This window comes from Pieris brassicae, chromosome 2 (assembly GCF_905147105.1).
Source record: "Pieris brassicae chromosome 2, ilPieBrab1.1, whole genome shotgun sequence".
NCBI lineage: Eukaryota > Metazoa > Arthropoda > Insecta > Lepidoptera > Pieridae > Pieris > Pieris brassicae.
In genome coordinates this window covers 18,848,841-18,875,745 of record NC_059666.1, presented here as the reverse complement: position 1 = coordinate 18,875,745, position 26,905 = coordinate 18,848,841, and the positions used below count along the sequence as shown (strand labels likewise).

At 34.7% G+C, this 26,905-nt stretch overlaps 4 protein-coding genes across 5 annotated transcripts; 2 read left to right on the top strand and 2 right to left on the bottom strand.

The window, feature by feature from the left end:
- Positions 1-391: 391 nt before the first annotated feature.
- LOC123720718 (gastrula zinc finger protein XlCGF57.1-like) lies at positions 392-10,482 on the top strand. Of its 2 annotated transcripts, none has more exons than XM_045677448.1 (13): positions 392-721; positions 966-1,123; positions 1,219-1,322; positions 1,682-1,748; positions 1,835-1,854; positions 1,924-1,994; positions 2,248-2,434; positions 2,517-2,685; positions 3,144-3,311; positions 3,492-3,622; positions 4,161-4,281; positions 4,470-4,597; positions 10,034-10,482. In XM_045677448.1, exons 1-13 carry the CDS (start codon positions 545-547, stop codon positions 10,351-10,353), a joined length of 1,821 nt encoding a protein of 606 aa, XP_045533404.1. In that variant the 5' UTR covers positions 392-544; the 3' UTR covers positions 10,354-10,482. The 2 variants fall into 2 exon arrangements, with proteins under 2 accessions (XP_045533404.1, XP_045533403.1); XM_045677447.1 differs by having other exon boundaries at positions 392-745.
- Positions 10,483-10,496: 14 nt separating this feature from the next.
- LOC123720723 (protein SCO1 homolog, mitochondrial) lies at positions 10,497-12,101 on the bottom strand. The gene is made up of 5 exons (XM_045677454.1): positions 11,682-12,101; positions 11,437-11,560; positions 11,259-11,340; positions 11,035-11,161; positions 10,497-10,731 (listed from the first exon to the last, which is right to left on the bottom strand). The coding sequence occupies exons 1-5, from the start codon at positions 11,955-11,957 to the stop codon at positions 10,585-10,587; spliced, it is 756 nt and encodes a 251-aa protein (XP_045533410.1). The 5' UTR covers positions 11,958-12,101; the 3' UTR covers positions 10,497-10,584.
- A 486-nt stretch (positions 12,102-12,587) lies between these two features.
- LOC123720331 (pro-resilin-like) lies at positions 12,588-14,407 on the top strand. Its single transcript, XM_045676889.1, has 5 exons — positions 12,588-12,664; positions 12,942-13,066; positions 13,202-13,303; positions 13,508-13,684; positions 13,992-14,407. The coding sequence occupies exons 2-5, from the start codon at positions 13,049-13,051 to the stop codon at positions 14,199-14,201; spliced, it is 507 nt and encodes a 168-aa protein (XP_045532845.1). The 5' UTR covers positions 12,588-12,664; positions 12,942-13,048; the 3' UTR covers positions 14,202-14,407.
- A 519-nt stretch (positions 14,408-14,926) lies between these two features.
- Positions 14,927-25,931, bottom strand: LOC123720644. Its single transcript, XM_045677344.1, has 16 exons — positions 25,592-25,931; positions 22,549-22,668; positions 22,027-22,179; positions 21,650-21,800; positions 21,059-21,225; positions 20,667-20,761; positions 19,897-20,071; positions 19,325-19,532; positions 18,292-18,438; positions 17,427-17,590; positions 17,239-17,336; positions 16,987-17,127; positions 16,540-16,638; positions 16,171-16,324; positions 15,954-16,080; positions 14,927-15,435 (listed from the first exon to the last, which is right to left on the bottom strand). Exons 1-16 carry the CDS (start codon positions 25,653-25,655, stop codon positions 15,306-15,308), a joined length of 2,193 nt encoding a protein of 730 aa, XP_045533300.1. The 5' UTR covers positions 25,656-25,931; the 3' UTR covers positions 14,927-15,305.
- Positions 25,932-26,905: the final 974 nt, after the last annotated feature.

The following is a 26,905-nucleotide window of genomic DNA, read 5'->3' as shown; positions in this document are numbered from 1 at the left end:
TCATTGCTGTACGCAGTGTACAAATTACTGTTTTCATGATTATATACCTATATACAAAAGAAAAAATATATATATTTGTTGTTTTTGTTTTTATTTTGATTTCCCTATCCTTATAAAATATATAAATCTAATAACGTTATTTTTAATACTAAAAAAGTAAAACTTTTCTTCGCAAGAGAAAATTAAGGAAATAATATCCAAATATTTTTTTGCCAGAAAAATTGTCATAATTTTTGGAACAACAACAACATTGTCGGTTATAATGTAGCACACAATGTACTCGTCTTATTTTATAGTTTGTGGTTAACAGTGTTGAGGGTTGACACATGTCCTGACAATGACAGCTAATGCTGACAGCTGACTACGTCAAATAGCCAAACAAACTAGAAAAACTGCAAACAAGATATAAATTATGTTACTTAAATTTAATCAAACTATATTTAAATTTATATGTTTTAAAATTAAATAGTGAATAAAGTATTACGTTAATTTGTAGTAAAAATTTCATCTTTGATAGTATTAAGTGAATCTTGTTAATAGAAACATGAAACCAAGTAGTCAGATTATTGTAGAAGCATCGATAAAAAATAGCGAATCCTTTATGAAAAATTATGTTACTTGTCGTATTTGTGCAGGCTACGATGAAAAGTTTTTCAGCCTTAATTCATATGAAGACGAGTTAAACCTTGGCGATATGCTGACATCTATAGCCTCTGTCGATGTATGTTTAATATTTCCTATATCGGTATATATTTATTATTATTACCTGCTTTGTTTTATAAGATCCCCTCTAAGCCAACCTGTGTGTATCTTTCAAAGGTCTACCTTAACATCATGTAGGGTTCACACATTGAATTATTCTGATTATGTTGGTTAATTTATTTGTGTTGTAGCTACTATTTCTGAATATAATTGTTTCATACATAAATAAAGCATATATACTATAATTGATTAATAAATTACAGATACCAGTCGAAGAAGCAATTTTGTTTAATGTCTGCTCTGAATGTTGTAACAACATTATTTTTTGTTATAAGTTTAAGAAGAAATGTCAGAAGTCATTAATTCTGTATAGAGACATAACTAGTAAAGAGACAATTGCGGTTAAAGTTGAGGATAACAGGTAACATTGATTTCTTTTCAACTATGCAATGCAGGAATAAAATGTTCCTGAAATTTGAGCATATGAATCATTTGAAATTACATACATTGTTTTAGTGTACTAGAAGAGAATAAGGAAATTGATTCTAAAACAACACTAATGGAAAATAATGGACTAAAAGTGCATAATATGTTAAATATGAATGCTGAAGTATTATATGGTATGGTATCATAGAAAATAATTGAAAGTTAGTAGATTACCTATTTTTGTTATTTTTACAACAACACTTGAAGTTTTTTTTCAACTTTAACTTTTGATTATTATGACAAACATTTATAATTTAAAACAAACAATAAAAATGTTTTAATTTGGTACTGTATTCTAGATGTGTGATTTTTTTAAATCACTAAGAGCAGTAATATAATAGATTTTATAATAATAAAATTTTAAGCTTATTGCTTAACTAACATCATATTTATTAGTTATAGGGCCTCAATAAAAAAAAGACTGCAACAATTATCTATAGTTAAGAAATAATCATAATTGGAATTAGTAAGAATTTTAAATTTATGCTTACAGGCATAGAGTTCTTAGATGATAATGTTTTTGAAGATGAGAAATCTCCCAAAAGGGTTGTCAGAAATAGGTATGTAACTAATTTATTTCCATAGATTTTATTTTCACGTTATTAATTGGTGGGACATTTATTAAATGATATGATTTATTTTCCAGATCAAAAATTCAAAAAGCAGGTAAGTGTTTCTATCAGATTAAATCTTGTATTGTACATATAAATTAATTTTGTGTTAATATAATTTCAGTGAAGACAAAACAGCAACATAATCAAGACAGAGTTTCAAAAAACTTTCATTCTTGTAAAGTTTGTGACAAGGTATTGCACTTTTTAATTTACAAGCATTTTGAAACCAGTTAAGAACTTTAGGAACCATAAGAATTTGTAGATATTTAAAAATCTGTAGGTCCTTTTGTGCTAAGGACTATCATAAACAGTAAGGAGTGTCATAAGTAGAGGGAGAGAGGAGAGTAGAGGAGTATCATAATAGAATCATATTATCAGTATTATTTTTTAAATTTTTGTTATTAATTTTTTTTCCAGAAATTTATCACAATTTCTTTTTTTTCAGAAATTTATCAGCGCGATTAATTTGAAATCACATATGAAAATACACAGTTCGGAAGACAATAATTTAATAGGTTGCAAACAATGCAACGAAAAATTTTCCTCTGAGCATGATTTGAGAGTACATTCTGCTCTGCATATCACAGCCAATGATAAATGGAGATGCTCTGCATGTTCAAAAGAATTTTTTGGTATGTTCCTATTGTATCTGGTATTGTAGTCTGTCGTCACATATAATTTATCGTTCGAAATTCAATTAATATTTTATTTAAGATCGCGTAAGTTTTCGTCGTCATATACGTCGTCACTATAAGACGAAACAGTTTGCGTGTGAATGGTGCGAAAAACAGTTTGCGGAGCTCTGTGCATTAAGGAGACACGAACGCGTGCACACCGGGGAATTAAGAGAAACGCCATATGAGTGCAACTTGTGTGATAAAAGGTATTTTTATGTCTTATAGAATATATTTTTTAATATTTAGTGGACATAAGCAAAATTTCAACCCGTCAACTTACAATCCATATATTTATCCAGTAATATTTATTAAGCCCTTAGACTTTAGGTTAAGATTCAGAGTCGGGACTTAATCGCTAAGTGTGACTCTTGTATGTCAAAAACGTATTAGATTTGACACAAAATTTATACCCTTTATGTTAGTGTCATTAAATAATATTTTGATCATTTTTTTAGTGGGCAAGCCTTCAGTTCTTCAAGCCTTCTCTTTGATAATCGACATTGATTTTTGGCTCTAAGGCATTCCGTTTTCCTCGCGATGTTACAAACGAGTGTTAATTGCGCACATAGAATGGAAAGTCTAATGGTACACAGCCGTGATTCGTACGTGCACCTCTGCACGTGTTCGTCCAACACTGTTAAAAATGATAATAATTTCTTTCAAGGTATTCAAATAACTACCTCCTGAAAGCGCACATGATGCGACATACAGGCTTGCGTCCATGTACATGTGATGTTTGTGGCAAAGGCTTTCCCTCAATGCGTCTCCTCAACTCGCATAAACTAACTCACTCCGATCAGAAACCATACGCGTGTCCGGTATGCGATAAAAGGTAAATATTTTATGATTTAACGTTAAATAATTATACCTTATTTTAAGACCATTGTCAATTTATAACAATAATACATTGGCGATCGCATGTTTGTTTAAAAATCGAACCTTTATCAATTAAACTAAATACACATATTGGTTTTTGGCTCTAAGGCAGATATATTTTTGGAAAATATTTCAGATTCCGTCACGAGTCGACGCGCAAATCTCACGTACTCACGCACACGGGGGAAAAGCCGTACGTTTGTTCCGTGTGTGGGAAGACATTTCGTCAAAACTCTAACTTCACTGTACACATGCGGTCACATACTGGTATATTTTTTATTATTCCTTCAGTTATCTAAATATGCAAAATTATGAGTAGTAAAGTATTTAATTTGATTCTTGGCAATCTTGTTTGACAGTATTCATGTTCTTCAATATAGTCTGCTCTACCTTTGTGGTTTATGTTATGTACAGAAATAACAATAATAGAAAAGTCTATTTATTTCTAGCCGTTTACTTATAAACATTTTAACCGAAAAGCTTGCGAATTATTTTTCCGTTTCGCTCGTGTCACGTGTCTTATAAATAGTTGTGATTTCAACCCAGGGCCGCGCCGCCCTTGTGTACAGAGAGTGCGGCGGACACAAGCGCCAAGACAATAAGGGCGATAACAATTTCTATCAAAATTAACAAATAGAAAATGCGTTGAAACATGAAAATTCGTATAAAGAGGCGCTTCATAGTTTTCGCACGCAGGCTCTGTCGGGAGTCGGCGCGGTCCTTCAACCTATTCTAAATAAAACGAATTTAGTGTTACGTCCTTAGGCCGTGGATGATATTTATGTATTCTATAATTATTCTGCAGGTGAAAAACCCTACTCCTGCGAGTTGTGCCCACGACATTTCAAATCAACATCATCTCTAAGCTCGCACATGAGCACTCACTCGAAGGAGAAACATTTCGCCTGTACTGTTTGTGGGAAGAAGTGAGTATTTTCTTTCTCCACTGGGATATGGAGCAGACATATTTCTAAGTACATAAGTCTCTAATATATATAAGTCTTCTTTTTGCACTTCTGTTACGATTAGCTCTCTATTAGAAATTTGCCTAAAAGGGTTCAGGGACCGGTCGATCTAGTTTAAGTTAGTTAAAGTTTTATACATTTTGTTACAGGTTTCTACGTCAATCTTTATCAAACCACATGCGCTTGCACACGGGAGAGAGATCCCACGCGTGTCCAGCATGCCCTAAAAGATTCCTTAGTGCTTCACGTTTAAAGGACCACTCCAAGATACATACAGGTATACAATTTCAACAAAACAAATGTAACAGATAAATAATTCTTATTTCATTACAATTTTTATCCCTACTTCATTTACGTTATCATTTCGTTAAAGAAAATGTTTAATTTTGTAACTACACAAAAGAGGCACTCCTTTATATAGATTACATTCTAGGCTATATTCTACATATCCAATGATTTAGGCGTCCATTGTATCTTGTTGGCTTGCCCCAGCATTCACATTGTTAAGCCGGGTATCCACTATGTTCGCGAACCTCTTGCGCTCGGGAGCTACGGGAGCGCGTCCCGTAACCGCTCTGATGGAGGCGGTAACGCGTATCTGCATAGAAACACGCATGCTCGCGTCCACGAACAGACTGAGCTCCCCATTGTGTTCGCCCAATTTACCGCCACCTATTGGAGCGCTGAGCGCGGAGCGCGCACCGTTCACGCTCCACGTTTGCAAACGTATCCACTACGCGGAGCTGTTGCAAGTGCGCGGAGCGCAAGAGGTTAGCGAACACAGTGGATACCCGGCTTAATGTAGCCCGTATAAGTGAGCTTCGGCAAACCGTTTCCCCGTATTAAGGACTGTATCCACATTTAGATCCTTGTGGATACTTCATAATATAACGGTGTATTGACCATGTTCCGAAGCACTTTGTTCTGAAGCGGCGTATTACTTCTAAGTTACTCTTTACATAGCCAAAGCTCAGTGTCATATGTACGTAGTCCGTACCAAAGTTCTGTCATAAATGGAAATAATGATAAAAACAAAAGTACTGATCAGTTTTTAATGAGTGATATATTAATCTATAGTACATTAATTAAGGAATAGAAATAGCATACAGATTAAAATTATTCGGAATGACCTCCCTTATACCTGTATTAAAAGGCCCCTAAGCGCCACGGCTAGTTGTCTATAGCAGTATGCACTATATTCATGTCGATTTCAATGACTGCTTTTTTAAAGATGACTTCAGACTACAATTTTTATAAGGTTTATCACAGACCTTCCTCTCTAAGACCTGCCAAAATTTATAGTCCAAGGGCCGGACTGGAGGAAGGACAATCCTCATGTCTAATTAAGTCGATGTTTTGAGGCTCAAACCAGGCTTGAGTGGTCTTGGCTTTGTGTGCAGGCGCTGATTCCTGCTGGAACACGAAGTGATGTCCCGCAAATAGCGTGCTGGGCAGGTCTATGACAAGCCGATCCAAAACCGACTCTTGGTATACTCTTGTACTGGTTTTGACCCCCTTTTCGCAAAAATGAGCCTCAGTTGGACCGTAACAGGACACTCGCAACCAGACCATTACTGATGATGGATAATGTCCATGTTGCACACTAGTAACGTTATTTCCAGCTTCTTCAGAACTCCTAGCGTACACTCTATTATTCTGTTTATTGTACTTCTCATCAATATCGAAAATTTCTTCGTCCGTAAAGAGGATATCACGGTGTCGGTTTTTCGCGTTTCGCTTAAACAACAACCGCGATCTCTTAAGCCTTATTGATTTTAGACGAGCATTAAGTACGTGCCCACACTTTTCGTCGTTTACCAAGATCTTCATTTAAAACCTTTTTTACTGTTTTTCTACTGACACCCATCTGCAAAGCCATCAACTTCTGTTTTCGGACAGAATTTCCTGCTATCCGCGCATTGATAGCTTTGACTAATGCTGGTGTTTTTTTTTTTTATAAAATAGGGGGCAAACGGGCAGGAGGCTCACCTGATGTTAAGTGATACCGCCGCGTATGGACACTCTCAATGCCAGAGGGCTCGCGAGTGCGTTGCCGGCCTTTTAAGAATTTGTACGCTCTTTTCTTGAAGGACCCTAAGTCGAATTGGTTCGGAAATACTTCAGTGGGCAGCTGGTTCCACATAGCGGTGGTACGCGGCAAAAATTGCCTTGAGAAACGCTCAGTCGTGGAACGTCGGACGTCGAGGTGATACGGGTGGAATTTTGTATTTTGCTTCGACGTCCGATGCTGAAACTCAGCTGCAGGTATTAATCCGAACAACTCCTCTGAACACTCTCCATGGTAAATGCGGTAGAAGATGCAGAGTGACCCCACATCTCTACGCAACGCCAAAGGATCGAGCCGCTCGGAGAGGAATTGGTCATCGACGATTCGAACCGCTCTTCGTTGGATACGGTCAAGTGGAAGGAGCTGGTACTGGGGAGCCCCCGCCCAGAGGTGAGAACAGTATTCCATGTGGGGCCGTATTTGCGCTTTATAGAGTTGCAAGCGGTGGCCCGGAGTGAAGTACCGTCTCGCCTTGCTGAGCACACCAAGCTTTTTGGAGGCTAATTTAGCCTTTCCCTCCAAATGACCGCGAAACTGAACGTCGTTCGATATGTCAACGCCAAGTATTCCGATGCTGGCTGTGGCTTCAAGAAGAGTGTTTTCGAAAAGAGGAGTAGCGACAAAGGGTATTTTTTTCGTGGAAAACGCGCAAACTTGTGTCTTCTTGGGGTTAAATTGGACTAGGTTTAGTCTACCCCAGTCCGAGACTCCACGTAAAAGAGTTTCGACTTCAGACACAAGTTTGTTCCGGTACTCATCGACAACTGCCCGAGAAATACCTGCCAACTCAGGAGCACATGTACGCAGCACAATTGGAGGGATACCATCCGGCCCGCTCGACTTATGAATGTCCAAGGAAGATAGTGCTCTGCGAACAGCACGTTGCCGGAATGTGATTTCCGGCATTGAGTTATCACACCGCGAAATCGACGGTGGTGATCTCCCCCGGTCATCCAAAGTCGAGTTGGACGCGAAGAGACAGCCCAAGAGGTCGGCCTTCTCCTTCGCAGTGTGGGCGAGCGAGTCATCCTCTCTGTGCAGCGGTGGTATCGATGGCTGCCAAAATTCCCTTGTACAGCTTTGGCGAGAGACCAGAAGGCTCGGGTCCCAGAAGGGAGTTGGGCCAATCTCTCGCCAAATCTGGCGATGTGCTCTGACTTTGCCTTAGCGATTTCCCGTTTGAAGGACCTGGAGGCTGAGTTATATGCTTTTTTATGTTCGCTGGTATTGGCATCACGAGATATCGCCGCTTCCGCCCATGCATTAAAGCATTCTCGCTTTCGACGCGATGCCGCCTTGCAAGAACGCTTAAACCAGGGCTGTGACTTGCCACCGATCGGCACCGCAGAGAATGGAATAAAAAGTTCCATGCCCTGCAGAACCACTTCGGCGACAAAGGCAGCGACGGAATCTGGAGCTTCCGACGAAAAGCACATAGGCCCCCAAGGGTAGGACGCAAAGAAAGACCGCATCCCATCCCAATCTGCTGACCGATAGTGCCAAATACGACGACAACCCGAAAAACGGGGCCGAGGAGGGCGCGTAGTAGGCACAGTACTCCGGACCACACAATGATCTGATGAACCCAATGGCGGGTCAACAGAGACTTGATAGGTCTCCGGATGTGAGGTCAGCAGAAGGTCCAACAAAGAGGGTTTATGACCATCCACATCTGGTATTCGCGTAATCGTGTCGCGTAATCGTGTCGCGTAATTTGTGACAGGTCGTAAGCTAAAGCAAAGTCGTGAAAGGATCTTCCCGCGTGATCGGTGGTTTCCGAACCGAGCCAATCGGCATGGTGAGCGTTAAAATCGCCAAGTATCACGATTTCAGCGGTAGGAACCCCTTCGAGCAGGGAATCTGTAGCCATTTGGATGTGCTCAATGAGTCGCTCAGTTTCGGTATTTCCGCTATGGGACCTATACAGGCATGCGTAGAATCGCGGATGGTCATCGCAGTCTACGCGCAGCCAGAGGCTAGATAGGTCCCTTCCTTCAAGCGACCCGAGGCGACGAGAACAGATATCCTCTCTGACGTACACGCAAACTCCCGCCCGCGGCACAAATGAATGTTCCAATTTGTACCCCGGGTAGGAGAGGTAGGAAGTATCAGCCGGGAAGGATATCTGAGTCTCAGTAAGGAAGAATAAGGCCGGCTTCGCAGTTTCGAGGTGAAAGTGAACCGCGTTAAGATTAGAGTTGAGCCCCCTAACATTGGTAAAGTCCACTGAGAGCGTGGAAGGGGATGCCTTCGGTAAATTCTTCCGTTTGCCCCGAGATCGAAACCTATAGTTTTTCGAGCAGTTTTTGCCCACCCCAGAATACGAAGGGCAGCCTGTGCATCCACCACCGAATACTGATTGTTCCGATGATGGACGCTCAGAGGGGGATTCTCCACAGCGGAAACGTGTAGTACCCCCCTGGGGTAATCTCTGTTTAAACTGCATCTTCATATTCTGGGGGGGGGGGGAAATGATGGGCTCCGGGAGTCTCACTCACCGCACGAAACGCGAGTACAATAAGATGAACCTATTGCATCACTTCACGCCGGTTTTCTGTGAGACAGTGGTACTGCCCCGGTCGTGCCTGCCCGATTGGCTGAAGCCCGAAAGCAACAGCATGGCACTCCCACTAGGAAAGTTGCCACTGTTCTTGCGGAGCGTGGCCAGCCAGTTATTTTCTTGTCCTCGACACTGGATTGTACCTATCAATCGTACGATACACAAAACTAAGCGTCATATTCAAATTTTTGAGCAACTTGAAAATGGTATTCGGCGAGTGCCGACAGCGGTGCAACGCAATAAAGGCTATTCGGTTTTCTTTGTCCACTTAATCGTGAAAATTACGAAATGTGTTTGTGTTTTTTTTTGTTTTAAAACAATAGACAAACATTCAAAAATAGAATACGAAATTTTAAAATAATGTGCCAGTGACAGAACTTTGGGACCAACTACGTATACATAGGAATTAGCACTTGTTTATAAAGAAACAATTTGTTATGTATTGACAGGGGCGATTGCCTTCCTATTAGCCAGTACATGTATTTGTATCTTATTTCTAATTCATCTCAATTCTTATTTACGTGTTCTTTCCAACGCAATTTGGCATCTAGTGTCATAACCGGTTAATTAGCCGTATTAGCATATGGAATTTATGTGCCGGTAATAACTGTATGTTAGTAAATACTTATCCAAATTATAAATAAGGGCTTTGTGCTAGACTTTGTCAAAAGTTTATACAACATTTAGAATCTAAACTTGTACAAGCTCTTCTCTCTTCAAGAGCTTGCTGTATAATGTTACCTATGAACTTGACCTATAGTCGAATGCTTTTGTCTAAATCCAAATTGATGGTTGGGTATAAGGTTTTTATCTTCTAACATTGGCTAGAGTTTATTTATTGAGAATCTTTTGAATAACTAGGTCATGAAGGAAGTAAGGAGATAGGTGATTGATTTGTGTGGTGGTTTTCCTGGTTTAGCAATTATTATGACTACTGCTTTTATCCATAATCCTGGAATTCCATATTCTGGAAAATCTTAGCCTAAACAAAGCATTCATGATATTTTTAAATTTACATTTACCTTCATTTCATTTTATGTTGATTAAGGCTTAAAAAAATATCACTTACTCAATTTAATTTTTAGATGAAAAACCCTTTGTATGCAATATTTGTGGATCGCTGTTTAAAAAGAAAGTATCGTTGACAAATCATCTAAAAAAACACGACAGCAAAATCAATGAAAAGGTTAGGAAATCTGTGAAAGCAAAAACATTAGAAACGGCTGAAGATATAAATGAAGACATGAACTTGCAAATAACAGAGGTACCTTTGGAAGTGTCAGAAGAACTTGTTCTACAAGAGGACAGTAATGGGAAAACTGAATTAATTGTTATAAAAGAAGAGTATGCACCTCAGCTTCTAGAAGGACAATTGTTAAACTGTATCACATTGATCCAGGCTTAGTACAAGAAAAACTATACTGAAGATTTTTTTTGTATACAATATTATTTTATTCTGTATTAATTTTTATTGTTGTTGAAAATTTTTTATTTAAATAATTAAAATTGTGTATCATATTGCTTACAAATAAATTGTTATAAATATAAATACACTTGTTTTTTCAATAATTTAATGTTTAAAAATATATGCCTATTTCTATTTCAACACACTTAAATGCAAATTAATCTTTGTGCTTCAAAACCAGGAATTCTTTGCTGCTTCATACTTCTGAATATTTACTAACATAGAGTCATGAATGTCTTTTGCATTTCTGTTTTGGCCATAATAATCAACAAATTCACCATTAGGATCTACAAGGTATATTATAATAGTGTGGTCAACCTGAAAAAGAAAATTTAGCCTCAACTTATTGGTTGGTTATATAACTTATTGGTTGGTACAACTTGGTTACAGAAATTCACAGTTGTAATGAAACAAAATTTTGGGGATTAAGAATTAAATCTTTTACTGTGTCCAGGGAGGGTACAAATTCAGTACTCAGTGAAATACAGCAAAGAATATATACTTCTTGTCTTTAAATTATCATCATCAATGAAATCTATGAAAATGGGTCTATCTCAAGCCCCGGTATGGTATTCTGAATTTTATCTCTAATTCAGTATTTACCTATGATTTATGACTTACAATATAATCATTATCATCGTCTTGTGGTCCTGCACTGAAATAAACTCTGTAAGACCGGCAGGCCTGTTGTACTTGGTCCTTTGTGCCTGTCAGACCCAGTAGACGTGGTGTAAACTCCTTGCAATATCTGAAAATAAAATCATTATTTTGTGTGGGTAATAATTCAGTGCTCTTTTATTCATTGTTATTTTCTTAAGCAGAGTACTAAATTGGAAGTAACTTACTTTCCAACAATCTCTGGGGTGTCCCTCTGAGGATCAACAGAAATGAACAAGGGTTGTAAAGGTGGAGATGATGGTGTTTTATCTGCAACATTTAAGTAATTTTTTTTCAATTCAAAATCTACTTCAGCAATAGCAATAGCTATTAAGTAAACTTTTCAATACATTATAAAATCCATACCATGTCTGTCAACAACTTCTGCAAGCTTTTCTAACTCATCTGGGCAAATATCAGGACAGTGTGTAAATCCAAAATATATCAACAACCATTTCCCTAATAAGTCTGTGCTTTTTACTGTTTTTCCCTGAAAGTAAAACATAGTTTGTTGATGCAAATATTATGCAATAGGTCATAACTATAAAAGTATTTGGAAATATAATAGTTTATATAGCACGTTTTCCTCAATCGTGATTAAGTATGCTTACCTCGGAATCGACCAGTTCGAAGGAACCGCCTATTTTGGCTTTGCCTAGCTGCCGTTTTCTTTCACGATCTAAGGCTTCTTGTTTTTCTTTTCTAACATAAAGCATGAAACTGGTTAATCCTCCCGCAACAAGTGCCGTCACTCCCATTGATTTCCATGTGACTGGCCCAAAATATTTTTTCGGAGCTCGTTTAGGAGGAACATTACAGTGTTTTACTGATGTTATTGAAAAAGCGCGACATGAGGGTCTTACACAATTTCGCAATAATGAGTTCATTTTATGCTATTTTACATTAATTCAAGAAATGAATTATTATCACCAAATTATCTAATCAAAATATGGTTTTAAAATTTGTAAACCAGAAACCGCTATCTTGAGTCTTAGTAAGGCATGTTTTTACAGTCAGTGTCATCTCATGATCTTGACTCTTGACACTGATTCGAAATGTAGTATTTAGTCGACTTGTCAAGTTTGAACTATGACAAATCGATCATTATATCCGACTTTGGTAAACAAAATGAGAACCCATAATTATTCATTATTCAGCCTGAGAAAACAAGAAAAATATATTATAATGATAATTCATATTTCAAATATTTTTCGCTTGTCAATTGGTTAATGCGTAGTATTATATTGAAAACTAGACGTTGGATGTTAACAGTAGCCATTAAAATAACGGCAAGAAAATTAATAAATTTATAGATATCTATTTTGAATTTTTAGTGAAATTTCAGTTTAAAATCTGATTTCCTTCCATAAAACTCCTTTAGTTATTATAAATATCAAATAGCTTGCTTGCTTGCTTTAATTATCTTTTTCCAACCCACATTCATAACATCGCTACGCTTTTATCCATTATTTCTGTTCAACGCGATTATTTAATTTCACAGAATAGCATAGTGCTAGGTATGCTATAAACATACTAATGTTAGGTTAGAAAAAATCATACATACATACATATATGTGGATACTTTGGTTATTAGGTATATATCGTTACGTTTTATATTCCATAAAAAATTCAATTTAAGGATCACACATTTAAACCCATCGGTTAATACTATCGAACACGTCATGCAGCAACGGAATCAAAATTCTTTGCCAATGAAAATTGTTCCTTTCTCTTCTTGCTTTTCACAATTTTTATCGTACCTGAATGGTTTTGGCTTTGTTTACTCGTTGCAGCCGTAGATATTAATTATTTCGAAATTGGAAGGAATCGTGAGAAACATTAATGAAAAAATAACAGTGTGACGTTTTTAGACCGCAGCATTGTAAAACCCTTCATTTAAATAGCGCGAGTATTATTTGAATATTCCATAAATCCGGTGAATCTTGCAGCAGACAGTGAAAAAGGTTTTTTTTCTAAAATGTGGAAGATCCGTTACGTAAGTTTTTCGGCAAATTTTTATTACAAAAAAAATGTATATATTTAAAAATAGATAATTATATTTTAAAACATAAATTTACTGTTTTACGAAATATAAATGACACTAAGTACATGTATTTTTATTTCTTTCCAGATTATTTTAACCTGGCTCGTATGCTATTTAACATCGGCACAAGAATACTTACCACCCAAACCAAATGGAGGAGGGGGCAAAAAACCAGTATCGGAACCAACAGTAAATAAACATTAATATTGTTTATAATATTATAATTAATGATTGAATAAGAATGAGATGAATTAGAATGAGCGTTAATCAATTTTAAGGTAAAATTTATCCGAAAACGATAAACATTATAAATGTCTTTAAAATTGGTTAGCGCGCATTGTATGTTATATTGCCTAGCAAAAACAATTAAAATAATTATAGTTTGCATTTTAGCTGCCAGTAAATTATGAGTTTACTTATGACGTGCAAGACAACGCCGTCTCTTTAGACTTCGGACACTCGGAGAAACGAAAAGATGACCGGGCGTCTGGATCATATCACGTGCTCTTACCCGATGGCAGAACTCAACTAGTGGAGTACGAAGCTGGCCCAGATGGATATAAACCACAAGTATATCATATTTTTAAATTTATCCAATTTTATATTATGTGTTCAAAAAGGCTAATTTTGCAAAGTCGTCATCATAATAATTGTAGATTATTAATTAACGCTAAAATCAACTAGAATCAATATGAAATTGAATCAACTTTTTTAAGGTTAAGGTTGATCGTAAATCATAAACGAGAGTGAAGAAACTTTAGCAGATAAAAAAGATTTTTTTTAATACATACTATTCGTGCAATTTATACATAGAAATTATTTTAATATTTGAAACAATTTTTATAGCGAGAAAAAACAATTTCGTAATTAATTGCAGGTAATGTACATGGGTACAGCTACATATCCCACTCAGACTGGAACTGGGACAGGTGGTGACAAATTCGAAGGTTACCATTACAACGCAGCATCGAATAGACAAAGCGTAAGACAATCTGCTCGCGGTGGAGCTCGCCAACCCCCCATCGCTCCCTCGCCAGCTCCCGCTCCACCCGTGCTATACGCTCCGGCCGAAAATACCACAGAGTAAAATACTTAACGTATGTAGCCTATACGAGATTACGATTTTATTAACTTTCGGATAGTTACAGAAATATTTATTTAGAATAAATCTGTAATGGGTATAAAAATAACGTTATAATACATGTATATTACATTTAGTATTCTCGTGGCTTGACCGTTTTTTTTATAAAGGTATATTCGGTAGGTCTAATAACAGGTCGTAAATAATGCTAAACCACTATTTGATAAAGATTATTAATTGTATTTTAGTAAATTTTTGTACATTGTGATTTGAAATTAAAAAATATACATATCTGTAACCTTTTACTTATACGGATTTATCAGTACCCAGTTTGCGAATATATAATGCCAAACAACGTTTGCCGGGTGAGTTGAATTTTGAAAACTTCAAATGAAATAATCAGTATTTTCACTTAAGAAAAGCACTATTTGAACGGATTAAAGCTATGTATTATTATTAAAACTTATAGTTATTTATATAATTCTAAATTTTATTTAAAAATGTGCAGCTGTGATACTTTAGACATTTAACACTTTTCGTCTTCAGTCACCGTGACCACGCACACTGAAAAGTACGCGAAACGTCGGAAAAAATGTAAAATTTAGAATTATGTAAATAACTATAAGTTTTAATAATAATACATAGCTTTAATCTGTTCAAAAGTGTTTTTCTTAATGTGTATAAGCTATTTTAACAAAAGACAACACTATTTTCACTTAGTTATTCTAAATATAACTAGTTATAGGTCAAGAAACAATACATTTAAACACAATTTTTATTCTAATTAATACATCAGTCAACCTACTTCATTAAACGAAAATATTACGAAATAAAATAAACAAGTATTTGGTATACATATTCAATTCTTATTATCTAAACCAAATATATGTGTATATTATAATTAAAATACCTACCTATATTTTATTTAATAGTAGTATTTTTACTTTATGTATAAACTCTATGAATATGTTTCGTTATCTGCCTAATATCTTCTAAATTTGAAAGTTCTGGTGGTTATCGCGCCATAAGCTGCCTTACAAGTACCGGCCCACGTAGAATAAAGCTTTATTCGCATAAAAATAAAACATTATTAGTACTCTTTGGTTTTTACTATGTATGAAGGACGTCTATGTGTTGATCTGGCCAATGAACTCTACGATGCGTGGATGAGGTCTCGAAGCCAATATTGTCGAACGAATGGTAATCTTTCTGCATACTCATTTCTGCTAAATTTCTATACCTAAAAAACGAAATCATTAAGGATTATTGTAAGGATAATAAATGTTCTTATCATATTTTGTGTATAAAGTGTTTAAAGCTATAATATTTGTACAACACCTTAGTTCTATGCGAAACCACCATGACGGCTGACAGCACCAGGCTCTAAGATTTTTCATACAGATACTAAGACAGACATTAACGTTTAACACTTTGTTAAACTGGTAGGGCTACAGGTTTTTGCTTGAATCTCTAACATGCCAGGACACTTATGTCCAGGTGTGAATGCTCAGATTAACCTCTTACAACTCATACTCTGGAAAAACGAATATAAAATTTTTCCCCAGTAAAAAAAATTGTTTGAATGCTGCTTCTTTATTGAAAAAAATGTAATATGTAAAACACATTTTAATACAACTAAAAAAACTAATCTCTGACATTTAAATGTCATATTTTATTCCACAAATAGCTTAAGGAAAAAATGTGTCTGTAATCAGATTTGTATTCATTTATTTGCAAAATGTTGTTTAAAATTATTACCTCTTGACAAGGACGCAACATCCCAGCAAAAGCAGGACTTGTACAGCGAGCCACGCCAAGCCCAACGCAACCAGCAGTAGTTCATGGACGCAAACCACTGCACTGTCACTAACTTGGCTTTCTTCAGCTGAAGATATAAAAATATCCGATATTTAAGTTTTTACCATCTATTCATTGAAATTATATAATTCTAAAGTATGGTAGGAAACAAACTTACGTGAAGAAGATCGATGATCAGCTCTAACAAGGGTATCAGTAGACAGGATATTTTTAGAGCCCACCACCATTTCCAGCTCGAGAGGCATCCGCCCATCACCACCCGGACACATGACTGTACCACCCTGTGCCACTACGTTGGGCGCCCAAGCTTTCTTAAAGTAAAAAAAATATATTATACACGTAGGACATATCCAAAAAAGAATTTCGTGTGGAGTTTATTTTTATTGGCTCTGAAAAAGCAAAATATCTCTGATGTTGTTTATAGTTTCAGTTAAGATTTTCTATTGTGTTAATAAAACTGGTTATTTAAAGAGACCTGATCACAAAACACAAACATAAAACCCTCTTACTACTTTAATTATAATACCTCTTGAGTAATGGCAGCAGCAACCACGCTATCATCATACTCGTATGAGCTGTTAATGTGGCGAGAGCTCCGGTACTGTTGAAGCTTTCCACAATTCACCTGTAAACATAAACACTTGCATACACAAAATACGTATACAAGTTTTTTCAGTAAAAAAATTTACTCAAAACTTTATGATAATATTCATACGAAAATATAGGCTGTTTCAAATCAAAGGTCCGTTTTTACGACCAAATATGAGTAGTCTCTTCGATATCGTTATAATAGATTTGACTGTATAAAAATTGACAAAGGCACGACAACGTCACTAAAATATCGCTTTCGCTATTCCGTGCACAACTCACAAATTCACAATTTATACACTCACACACTCTTTATGATAAAAAGTATGTTACAAATAAAAAAAGACTTATTGTACGGATTTTTTGTAACACTTAAAATATTTACCCGTGCGCATTTAAGTTCACAGAACCGCACCATGATGGAAAATCTGATGACATGTGAGTTCGGAAACCGAAATGCTTTGAATTTCGCTGACAGCCGCTGGGTGGTGCCTTCAAATGTTCTTGTGAACGCTGGAAAGTCTACCTGAAAACAATCTAACCCGTAAACTAAGGGATTTGCCATAGCATGGTATAGGTTCTTTCAAACAGAAATAGTACCGCTCTACCCGTAAAAAATATCTGTTTTTTCACATACCTGTCCAGTAGGGCATCCTCTACTATCAAGTAGCAAAACAGAACTATCACCAAGTCTAGATGATGCAACCAAGTGATAGGCTTCTATCTCTGTATCATCTGCAAAGTGAGAAATAGTCAATCAATCTACGACGCGGCTACACACCAACAAACGTTCACGAGTAATTATACTATACATAGTAATCATACCTGTGGTTTCTATCCTTAATTCAAGTGATTCTCCTAAAGAGACAGCACTAAGTCCGCTGTCAGCGCTAGTTCGCACTATGTACATACTTAGCGGAGCCGCGCCTAGACCGTACACTGCGCTTGCGCCGTTTTCAGAACTAGTCTCGCTTACTAGTGACGGCCTGCTGTAAATCATTCACATCAAATTTAAAATTTAAATATATTGTATATACTTTGATCTTGCTACTTTAATTTATCCCTTGACTAGAAATGCATTATAGAAGAATCTACCATTTAAATTATTTGTTCGCAAAAACACTATATCCTACTGTAATATCTCCACAGAACATTACAGTACTAATATAAGCAATAGTTAAAAGGTATACTTATTAAGAAAAACACTTTTTGAACGGATTAAAGCTTATTATTATATATATTATTAAAAACTTATAATTTTGTACATAATTCTACATTTTAATTTTTTTCCGACGTTTCGGGTGCTTTTCAGCGTGCGTGGTCACGGTGACCACGAACGTTATATACTTATACGTATAGCTTACTGCCATAAATTACAATAAATTTGCACAGAATAGAGATAAGAAATCTCTACCTTAAATATCACATAATAACAGTGACGCGTCGCAATACATTTTGAATGCACACAATACATATAACCTTGATTTGCTAAGGAGCGTCGCATAAATAGGTCTCAATTTGGGACATAACGTCATTCTCATTTAAAAATTCTTAGCTATGGAACATTCCTTTGTAACGTTTTGTTTTTGAGTCCATAATATTCTAGGTTGTTAAATAACCCATATAACAAGTGTAGTTACAGATATTGTGAGTAATTAGGTCCTTCTGAGTGATAAAACCTAAAATGTACCTGGCATCACGAACAGACACTGTAGCATCAACTTTGGTATATCCACGCGACGCCGCCCCGGGTGAGCACCCAACTCTCACCCATCTGTCACCTGCAGTCTGAATGATTGGATTGTTCTGGATCATCAACATAACATACGCCATTGTCCTAAATATGACAAAAAATATTATTTTCCTTTCACGTAAGAAGACACAAGAACTTTTATTTATTAGATACTATTTATATACTTAGTCCGGCCATAATTCATAAATACTCTACAATTGAAAATTAACAAAATATTAGATTTGAATTTAGAATGTCATTGTTATATAATTGTTTATGAGGTTTCTCATTTTGGCGCCAATACATTCTACAATATTTTGCGATATTAAAATGAAGTGTGGTGATAAAGAGAACTGAATCGCTGTGATTGCATTACACAAAGAAGGTATGGAGCAATTTTTAAAACTCTCCATACGATTAGTATTAGTCAAAATATTTCACTAATACCAATGTGTACCAATGTGTACTTATTAATAGGTACAACGAGACCTCCTCTGTTTGTGACACAAAAATATCTGGACGTCCACGTCTGAAAAATGTAGTCAAAGCAGTAAGGGAAAGACTTTGAACAAATCCTGTCCAAAAGCAAAAGATTTTATCTCGGGAGATGAAGATAACACCTAGAACCATGTCGCGCAATTTACAAGACGACTTAGGACTTGTAGCCTACAAGAGTACGTACTAGTCATTTCTTAACTGGTATTTCAAAAAAGAATAGGGTGGTAAAACCGAAACATAGAAAAGAAAGAGAGCTTCAACGTATAAATGAATGTATTGCAGCCAATGGAGACCACTTCGAATCAGCTTTTTTAAATTTTAAATTGTTTTATATATATATATATATATGTATTAAACTAATACACTGTAAAAGTGTTATTTGCAATAGTAAAACATGTTTTTACTTTATTTCAGTATTTATGGCTAGATTAGGTATACAAATAATTATAGTGAGAATAGATATGTGTGTTGCCTTAAGTTTAAATATCAATACCTATTTACGACTCCATTGGGTCCTTTAGAAATGCCGTAAGCAAAGTTGACATCACAATCGCCATAGAAAGGTAATGATAACTTCACAATACCCGCAATAGCTCGAGCACTGCACTTTTCACCATGTCCTGGTACGTACATGCGCCCCCGGAAGTTACCACGTGGACGGTATGTCACAATCATATTAGATTCTTCACAATCCACAGATACTGTAATTTTTGTTTATTTATTTGCCTTGTTAAATATATTACGTTAAAATAGAAAATTATAAATTACTTACAAATTATTAAATTTGTTCATCTGAACCAATGAAAGTACATTTTCGTTACACATCAAAGTTTTTATAGAAACAAGAGTTTGTATTCATAAAAGAGAATTGTAACTTTATATTTTATTTATATCAATAGCTTTAGAAAATATAAAAGTTTAATTCAAGATTGAGATCATTTTTTGCCATGTGCCATATTTGCCTGCGAAATATGTGTCACTGCCAACATCGTGATACGTTTTGGGTTGTTAGAAAAATATAGACTTCAGCAATTCAGAAGAAAATGTAATTTTATAAACACTTACTGTTTAGACAAATAACCCGCCTATAGTAAGTAGCTTCTGATACACGTCTGGAGAGCCAAGAACCTGTAGAAATGAGATCCTCACTGTGCAGATCACAGAGACCGCGGCTCTGTCTAGACGTCCATGTAAACCCACGACATATAAAACGGTCTTCGTTCTCACATGCTGATTTGCACTAAAATAAAACTGAGGTTCAATATCAACATTATTAATACAACATACAAAAGTATTCTTTAAAGCATGGCAGAATTCTAAATCTTCTTGGGGTTTTTTGAAGTAGACTAAAATTTTCAGAGAAACAACTTTCCAAGAAATTTTATAAATTGTGTTTTGTAAGATTAGTGAAATCACGATTAAAAATTATTTTATCTTAAAAGCAAATTAAAAGAACTGTTTCATTAATATTTCAGTTGATTACAATGATTATTTAGAAGTATAGATTATGAGTAGAAACAGTTGAATGCACGCATGCAATGGACCTAATTCTCATCGCACTTTCATAATATATTTGCCGGTATTAGGTTTCTACATTTAAAACCTGTACGATTTTATCGATAACAGGTTTATTAAAGTCTACAATATCCAGTACTTGTTATTCTTTAAGTGCTTCTATTATAAATTCTATGTGAGCATTGCCAGATACATAGATACTGTGTTTATTACATTCTACTTAAAGTAAAAGTTCAAGATAGGTACTCTACGTATATCATAAATATAAAACCAGCATTTTTAATGCCTGACATGAAAAAAAAATCTTAATATGACTTTACCTCTTCCTTTGTCGTATCGTGAAGGCTTAAATCAACTCGCTTAAGTGTCTGGTTATTATACTCCTCATAGGAACATCTGTCGATTTTCTTTAGATCTATAAGTAGCAAATTAGCGTTTTTGATGAAATTACTGTTATTTTTTTTTAATAAAAATGATTACATTCCCCAAATATAAATCACCTATCAAGGACGTAGGGATGGATAGAAAAATAATACTAGCGGTTATAAATGAACTCTGTCATTTGGTAAAGTCAAATTATGCTGTAATGATACCGTAGGTTTTGGAAAGTACCGTAACAACAAGAAATTATTTGCCATCAGGGGCCAGTCGTTCTACTTTTCCATCGTGGTAATAATTTATTGATACAATGGCTGGGTCAAATGATACTTACAATCATGTTCACAATCATTTTCTATATAAAATGTATAGTAATTCGACACCCGGTACGACTCGGGTTCGGTAAATTTATTTTCTCCGTTCAAGATGCAGTCTCCTGTCGCCTTCATTGACACAACAAACGTGTCTAAAGGACTATTTGGCTCAATCCATTGCGCTGACCTGCAATATTTGACACTCTTAAACTTAAAAACTTAGAGATCAGAGCCACAAAGATACTACGGAAGAAAACTTTGAAATAAAGGCACGTTGTCTTATTGAAACTCAGTTTGACCCACACCAATAAGTACAAACACTTCAAAATGTACAATGACAGATTTTAAAAATTAAAATCTGAAGAAAAAAAAACAGTTTTTTTTTCCTTATTTCAGATTTTTTTGGGTTTGTGGGTTAACTAATAAAAACAATTTTGTTTATATTAAGAAAACACTTTTAAACGGATTGAAGCTATGTATTATTATTATAAACTTATAATTATTTACATAGTTTTAATTTAAATTTTTCCGACGTCTCGCGTGCTTTACAGCGTGCGTAGTCACGGTGACAGTTTTTTTATATTTGTATAAAAATGCATATATATACGAACCTATACTTTCTTTCATTTGACGAGAAAAGAGCATTATAGCAATCATTTACGGTAATGTTTGGAAGCACTTTGATATTTGTTCCTTCAGAATTTAATGAATAGCCAGGGGTACTCTCCATAGACCACCATTTCTTTCCACATCCTAGGGGTACTGCCAATTGAAAAAGAAAAAAAATAGTTCCTCCGACTGTACGTAAAACACGTAAACAAATCAAAATAAGTAACTTTATTTAATTCTTTGGTCTAAGCAAAACGAAGAGAACCTATGTTAAAAACGTGGATATTGTTAGAACAGTGGCTGCCGCCACAAGGTCATACGAGCTAAATACTATATAGAAATTGACATATACATATTACAAAAATGTTGGAATACATACATTTTAGGCAAACTTTAGTAAAATAAGCGATATCATTGTCTGCATGGATGTTAGTCACCGCTGAATAGGCAAGGCCCTGACAGTTGCCCTTGGCATATGTGACCGCCACAGAGGCGCAGTCTTCTAATTCCCTACAGCGCCTGAGACAGGCTCCTGTAAAAAACATAAGTATCTTTTGCATGGTTTTTAACTAGGAAATATTTATTTTGTGTGATTATTAATTATTGGTACGGCTGTACTCATATTTGTTCGTCACACATATCACTAATATAGAGAACGGTGCAACATCTTTCAAATGATAGTATGGTACTAGTTTAGGCTTAGTAGCCGGCTAACTCTTTATGTACGATTCTGATTACGGCTGAGTTGAATTTCCAAAATAATCAAAATCTAAATAAACACACAATTAGGTGAAACAATATTTTTTGGGAGGACAGTCTTCAAACAACCCACTTGACACTAAAATTAAAAAATAGTTAGTTTCGTATCTTTATGGCAGCAAAAATCTAAGTCAATACTAACCCGTTAGAGAATCCTCGCCACCACTCGCAGCGTACATGAAAACGGGTATGGCTTGATCTGGCGTCATTCCGGGCCATCGAACAAAACTAGCCGACTCGTCTTGATTACAATTTGCGCTTACTTTAACAAACGATATTAGAATTACATTATTGAATATACATTTTATTTAAGATAGATTATGGCTTAGATGTACAAAAATTATACTATGTTTCATCATATCTATATGGGTTTAGTTCAACAACAGTTTTCCCCTATACGGCTTCGTTTATGATTCAATGTAGAACCAAAACATATAACGTGTCATGGACTATCAGGATATGTTGAAAAATAATCTAACGACACAATTAACATATTCCAACATTTCAGTACTAAACATCAACGAGCGTAAAGCTCGCTGAGAAAATTACTGTACTAAAGCCGTTATGTCGGAGGAAATAAGTCGAATGAATAAATCGTTGTATATCAATATAATATCGCGTCTAATCTCAGAATTAATTAAACTTAAATCTTATAAGGTCATACAAAAAATACTGCAGAATTTATATGTTGCGTTATCTAATTATATGTATCAATTCGAATATTTCTTGAAAACGACTGTTTTGAGTCGTGTATTTTGTGTGAAATCAAAACTGGTCTTGTTATATATGACAGTATACAAAGAATTTTTCTCTCGGTAACACGTGTGCTTAAGCTTTCAATGTAAGTCAATATTTATTTATTTATAGAAACAGCTATTCAATTTCCTAACTCTATCTATATACTATATAAAGTGTTAACTGTCCTATTAAGAAGGCCTTTAGTAGCTTTTCAGATTAGATTAATTTAAAATATAGCAAGTACGATATCCAAAATACGGCATAAAAAAGTAACAATTAGTAATAAAATGGAATTTACCTATCGAAGCCGAAATTAATAATTTTGTCTGTATAGTATATTTTTATTGAATTCTTAAAAGAAAATATTTAAAATAACAACAACCAACAATAATATGTAATCTCTTAATAATCTAGTCTCATCTATTTATACAAAGTGTTGATGTCATTTTTTAAACGAATATAACTATTGACTGACTTTAGCATAACTTATAACCTCCTTACTCAACAATATAAGGGACTACTTAGAACAAACATACTCACTTGTTGCAGATATATAGAAATAAAAAGTATAGTACCATAATAAATCTTCTAACAACGGCACTGCTATAATCATTATGATTTGATATAATATTATACATGTGATAATATTTGAATTTTCGTCAGTCTTGAATTTTACCTTTACCAAAGCTTACATTCTGATAAAATGCAGAGATTTATCAGGCAAAAAGTATTTTTAACCTAGTGGCTTAAGTATGCGACTCTGAAATCTATGTTTAACCATCATTATTCCAAGAATTATGGGCATATGTCAGAGAAGTCTACAAGAAAATTATGAAACAATTATGCAATGACACTTAAAATTTTGCTTCATTGTCTCATAAAAAAAGGTATGAGACCTTTATTTAACCTGTTTTGTATCAAATGAAGTAAGTTTTTAAACTTACCTCATAAAAGGTAAACAAACAAGGATAATATGATAACTATAAAAATATACAAAATGTTGTTACGCGAAGTTCCATGTCGAACAATGCGAGATGAAACACACGTGATAAAATGATATTTCTTTTCAGATGAAGATCTTTCAGCTGGAGACCGTGTTTCTGTTCATTCTACTTCTTTTAGTAGTTCAGGCCAATGGGGTTTTAAGCCCAGACGGAAAATATCAATGTCCGATTAACACGACACAAGTGCTAAATGGCGACAAAATAACATGTTTACCAACCAATAAAAGTAAATAACACATTACAAAAGACTATTATTTTTGTAATAACATCTCATAATAAATACATCTAAAAGATAGAATTTATTAATTATTAAACAGAAATACTTCCTGTTACGTTATAATAATAATCTAAATCTTACTTAATTATAGAGTTTTATCTTCAATGTTTATAACAAAGTAAAAAAAGTAACCAAGTCCCGCCTAATTCATATTTATCAACAAGCTCTGGATTTTTCTGTGATCCTTTAGACATTGTTTGCTAGTCTTTCAACTGATGAAAGGCCTGTATTGCTTTTTAAACTAATACAGCTTAATCACAGTAAAACTCATGTTTTGTATTGCCTTCCCTTTTCGACGCTTCGATTGACTTAGGTCATAAATCTATAACAATATTACTTATTCAATGTAGTATAGTGTAATTTAGATAATATTTAAATAGCATTTGGACATTTTATCACCGGATCAATTAAAAAACAATTAATATCACGCTAATTATCAATTTAATGTCCAGTGTTGATGTAGTTATTATTGTAGATGAAAAAATATCAGACACTCTTTTATCATGTAGATACATTTATGAATAGAAACATACATTTCCTTTTTTATTTTTGCGTCTTTCTTGATTCCCAAGGTCAAGTCATTTTACTATCCTTAGGAAACTACTACTATCCTTACTTCATGTCGTAAGAGAAGACGGTTTTTAAGTTTATTAAATCTGTAAATGCTGGTTAAAGAATCTCCAATTACATATAATGACCTAATATGACTTCTGCATAGATTTTGATAAATTCTAGAACATTTTCGATAGAAATCTTCATACTTATTTTGGTTACACGATTGTCTCTTAATATTTGATTTATATAAAGTTACACGTATGTTTGTTAGTTAGTTATGCCTCAAAACCTTATCCACTGTACTATTAGGGGTAGATGAAACACTGGTATCATCGTAATGAGAACCAAACCTTTCGTAGTTTAGTGCAAACGGCGTATAACTCAAGAGGGTCTGATATCCAGCCGAAACAATAACTGTTTTGGTTTGGTATGCATCGAAGACCACCGAAGAATCTACTTGTCTTAACATTTCATCAATGAATAAATACTTTTCTACAGTATGTAGAACAAACGTATGGATGGAATAAAAAAAGTGGATCTCAAGGTGTGCAACGGCGTTGATTCAAATTCAAATTTTTAACATATCATAATTTTAAAAATGTAATACTTACTTCCTTCAATTCCAAAAATGAAAAGCACTATACTAAAAACTACTTTTCTTGTTATGTAATACATACTGAACGACACAATCAAAACTAATACACACAAAAACGATAATGATCAATCCGTGTGCATCATAGAGTACTTAACTACAAAATGACAGAAGATTTAAGGCATTTTATTCAACAGCCTTAGGACCAGCTGATTAAACACACCGAAAATTCGTTCACTAAAAGAGTTTACCAATTTTTACGTAACACACATTCGTCCTCACATTTCATAGTTTTTCCGACGTTTGTTGAGTGCTATTTACTGAAATCAAGTGCAATTGTGTACTGGTCCCCACTACTCGTCACGACCTTGCAGTTATTATGGTGTTACAGACAATTTACAATAGAATGACGAGTCAACGATAGTGAAAACGATGATAATATGATCGTTTGACGCCAAACTACGTATTTTGTAACGGCGGTCTAAATACCCAGTAATAAACAATGCTTTCAGATATCGCGTAAAATATCTGCTGGTAGTTGAAATTACGATAAACAAATTCAGTAGACTACAAAGTAACATTACAAATATATCACTGGTGTTCTTTTTAATGTTATTGTTTTGTGTTTCTCATTGAAGTTTTTGACAATACTCTTCACGATATTTTTACATATAAAATATCTTTGTTTATATGTTTTAAATTTCCAAATTTTAAAATTATGGCGACTATACTGTAATTACAGAATCTGGAAGTACTGGTAATTAATGAATTGATAACCAGTGTTTTGCTTTTGTGTCACGAAATCATCCATCATATAATGTTTGTAAATTTTGTCACGCACATAATTTGCATAAATTGATAAGGAACACGATATCCGTCTCTTGGTAATATGCTGGTCGTTAAGAGTTTTTAGCCATGCGTGATACTGCTGCAATACGTACTTCCTGTCTTAATATAAGTATATATTATACATGCCAGTAAGTATGTTATATTCATATATGTTGTAATCAAAAAGGAGGGAGTTTACGAACAATTCATGGTTGGTGATCCGATACATATAATTTTTAAACTTTAACGCCATATTCAGGAAAATGACGAGGAAAATCTAAAGTCACCCTTAGTAAAAATCATGAACGAGATGAGATAATATAATAGTACTCTAATTAAAAATATTCAGAAAGTCCGTGGCTTTTGCACGGTTGACATGCAACCTTTTATGCTTTGACCTATAAAAGCAATTTGTTATGCTAATTCGATTACATTCAGCATTGTTATGCAAATGATCAACGAAGAATACTCTAATGGCGTGAGTAGAGGCGTAAATTCGAATTAT

Excerpts from the sequence above, each read along its gene's own strand:
- LOC123720718 (XM_045677447.1), top strand. The coding sequence starts at position 545 with ATGAAACCAAGTAGTCAGATTATTGTAGAAGCATCGATAAAAAATAGC. Across the intron at positions 1,995-2,247 it reads CTTGTAAAGTTTGTGACAAG|AAATTTATCAGCGCGATTAA; the intron begins GTATTGCACTTT and ends CTTTTTTTTCAG. Across the intron at positions 4,598-10,033 it reads CCACTCCAAGATACATACAG|ATGAAAAACCCTTTGTATGC; the intron begins GTATACAATTTC and ends TTTAATTTTTAG.
- LOC123720723 (XM_045677454.1), bottom strand. The coding sequence starts at position 11,957 with ATGAACTCATTATTGCGAAATTGTGTAAGACCCTCATGTCGCGCTTTT. Across the intron at positions 11,561-11,681 it reads TCGAACTGGTCGATTCCGAG|GGAAAAACAGTAAAAAGCAC; the intron begins GTAAGCATACTT and ends TTTTACTTTCAG. Across the intron at positions 11,162-11,258 it reads ACCCCAGAGATTGTTGGAAA|ATATTGCAAGGAGTTTACAC; the intron begins GTAAGTTACTTC and ends TTTTATTTTCAG.
- LOC123720331 (XM_045676889.1), top strand. Across the intron at positions 13,304-13,507 it reads AACCAGTATCGGAACCAACA|CTGCCAGTAAATTATGAGTT; the intron begins GTAAATAAACAT and ends TTTGCATTTTAG. Across the intron at positions 13,685-13,991 it reads CAGATGGATATAAACCACAA|GTAATGTACATGGGTACAGC; the intron begins GTATATCATATT and ends AATTAATTGCAG.
- LOC123720644 (XM_045677344.1), bottom strand. The coding sequence starts at position 25,655 with ATGTATTACATAACAAGAAAAGTAGTTTTTAGTATAGTGCTTTTCATT. Across the intron at positions 22,180-22,548 it reads TGGCGAGGATTCTCTAACGG|GAGCCTGTCTCAGGCGCTGT; the intron begins GTTAGTATTGAC and ends TGTTTTTTACAG. Across the intron at positions 20,762-21,058 it reads AAATGATTGTGAACATGATT|ATCTAAAGAAAATCGACAGA; the intron begins GTAAGTATCATT and ends TGCTACTTATAG.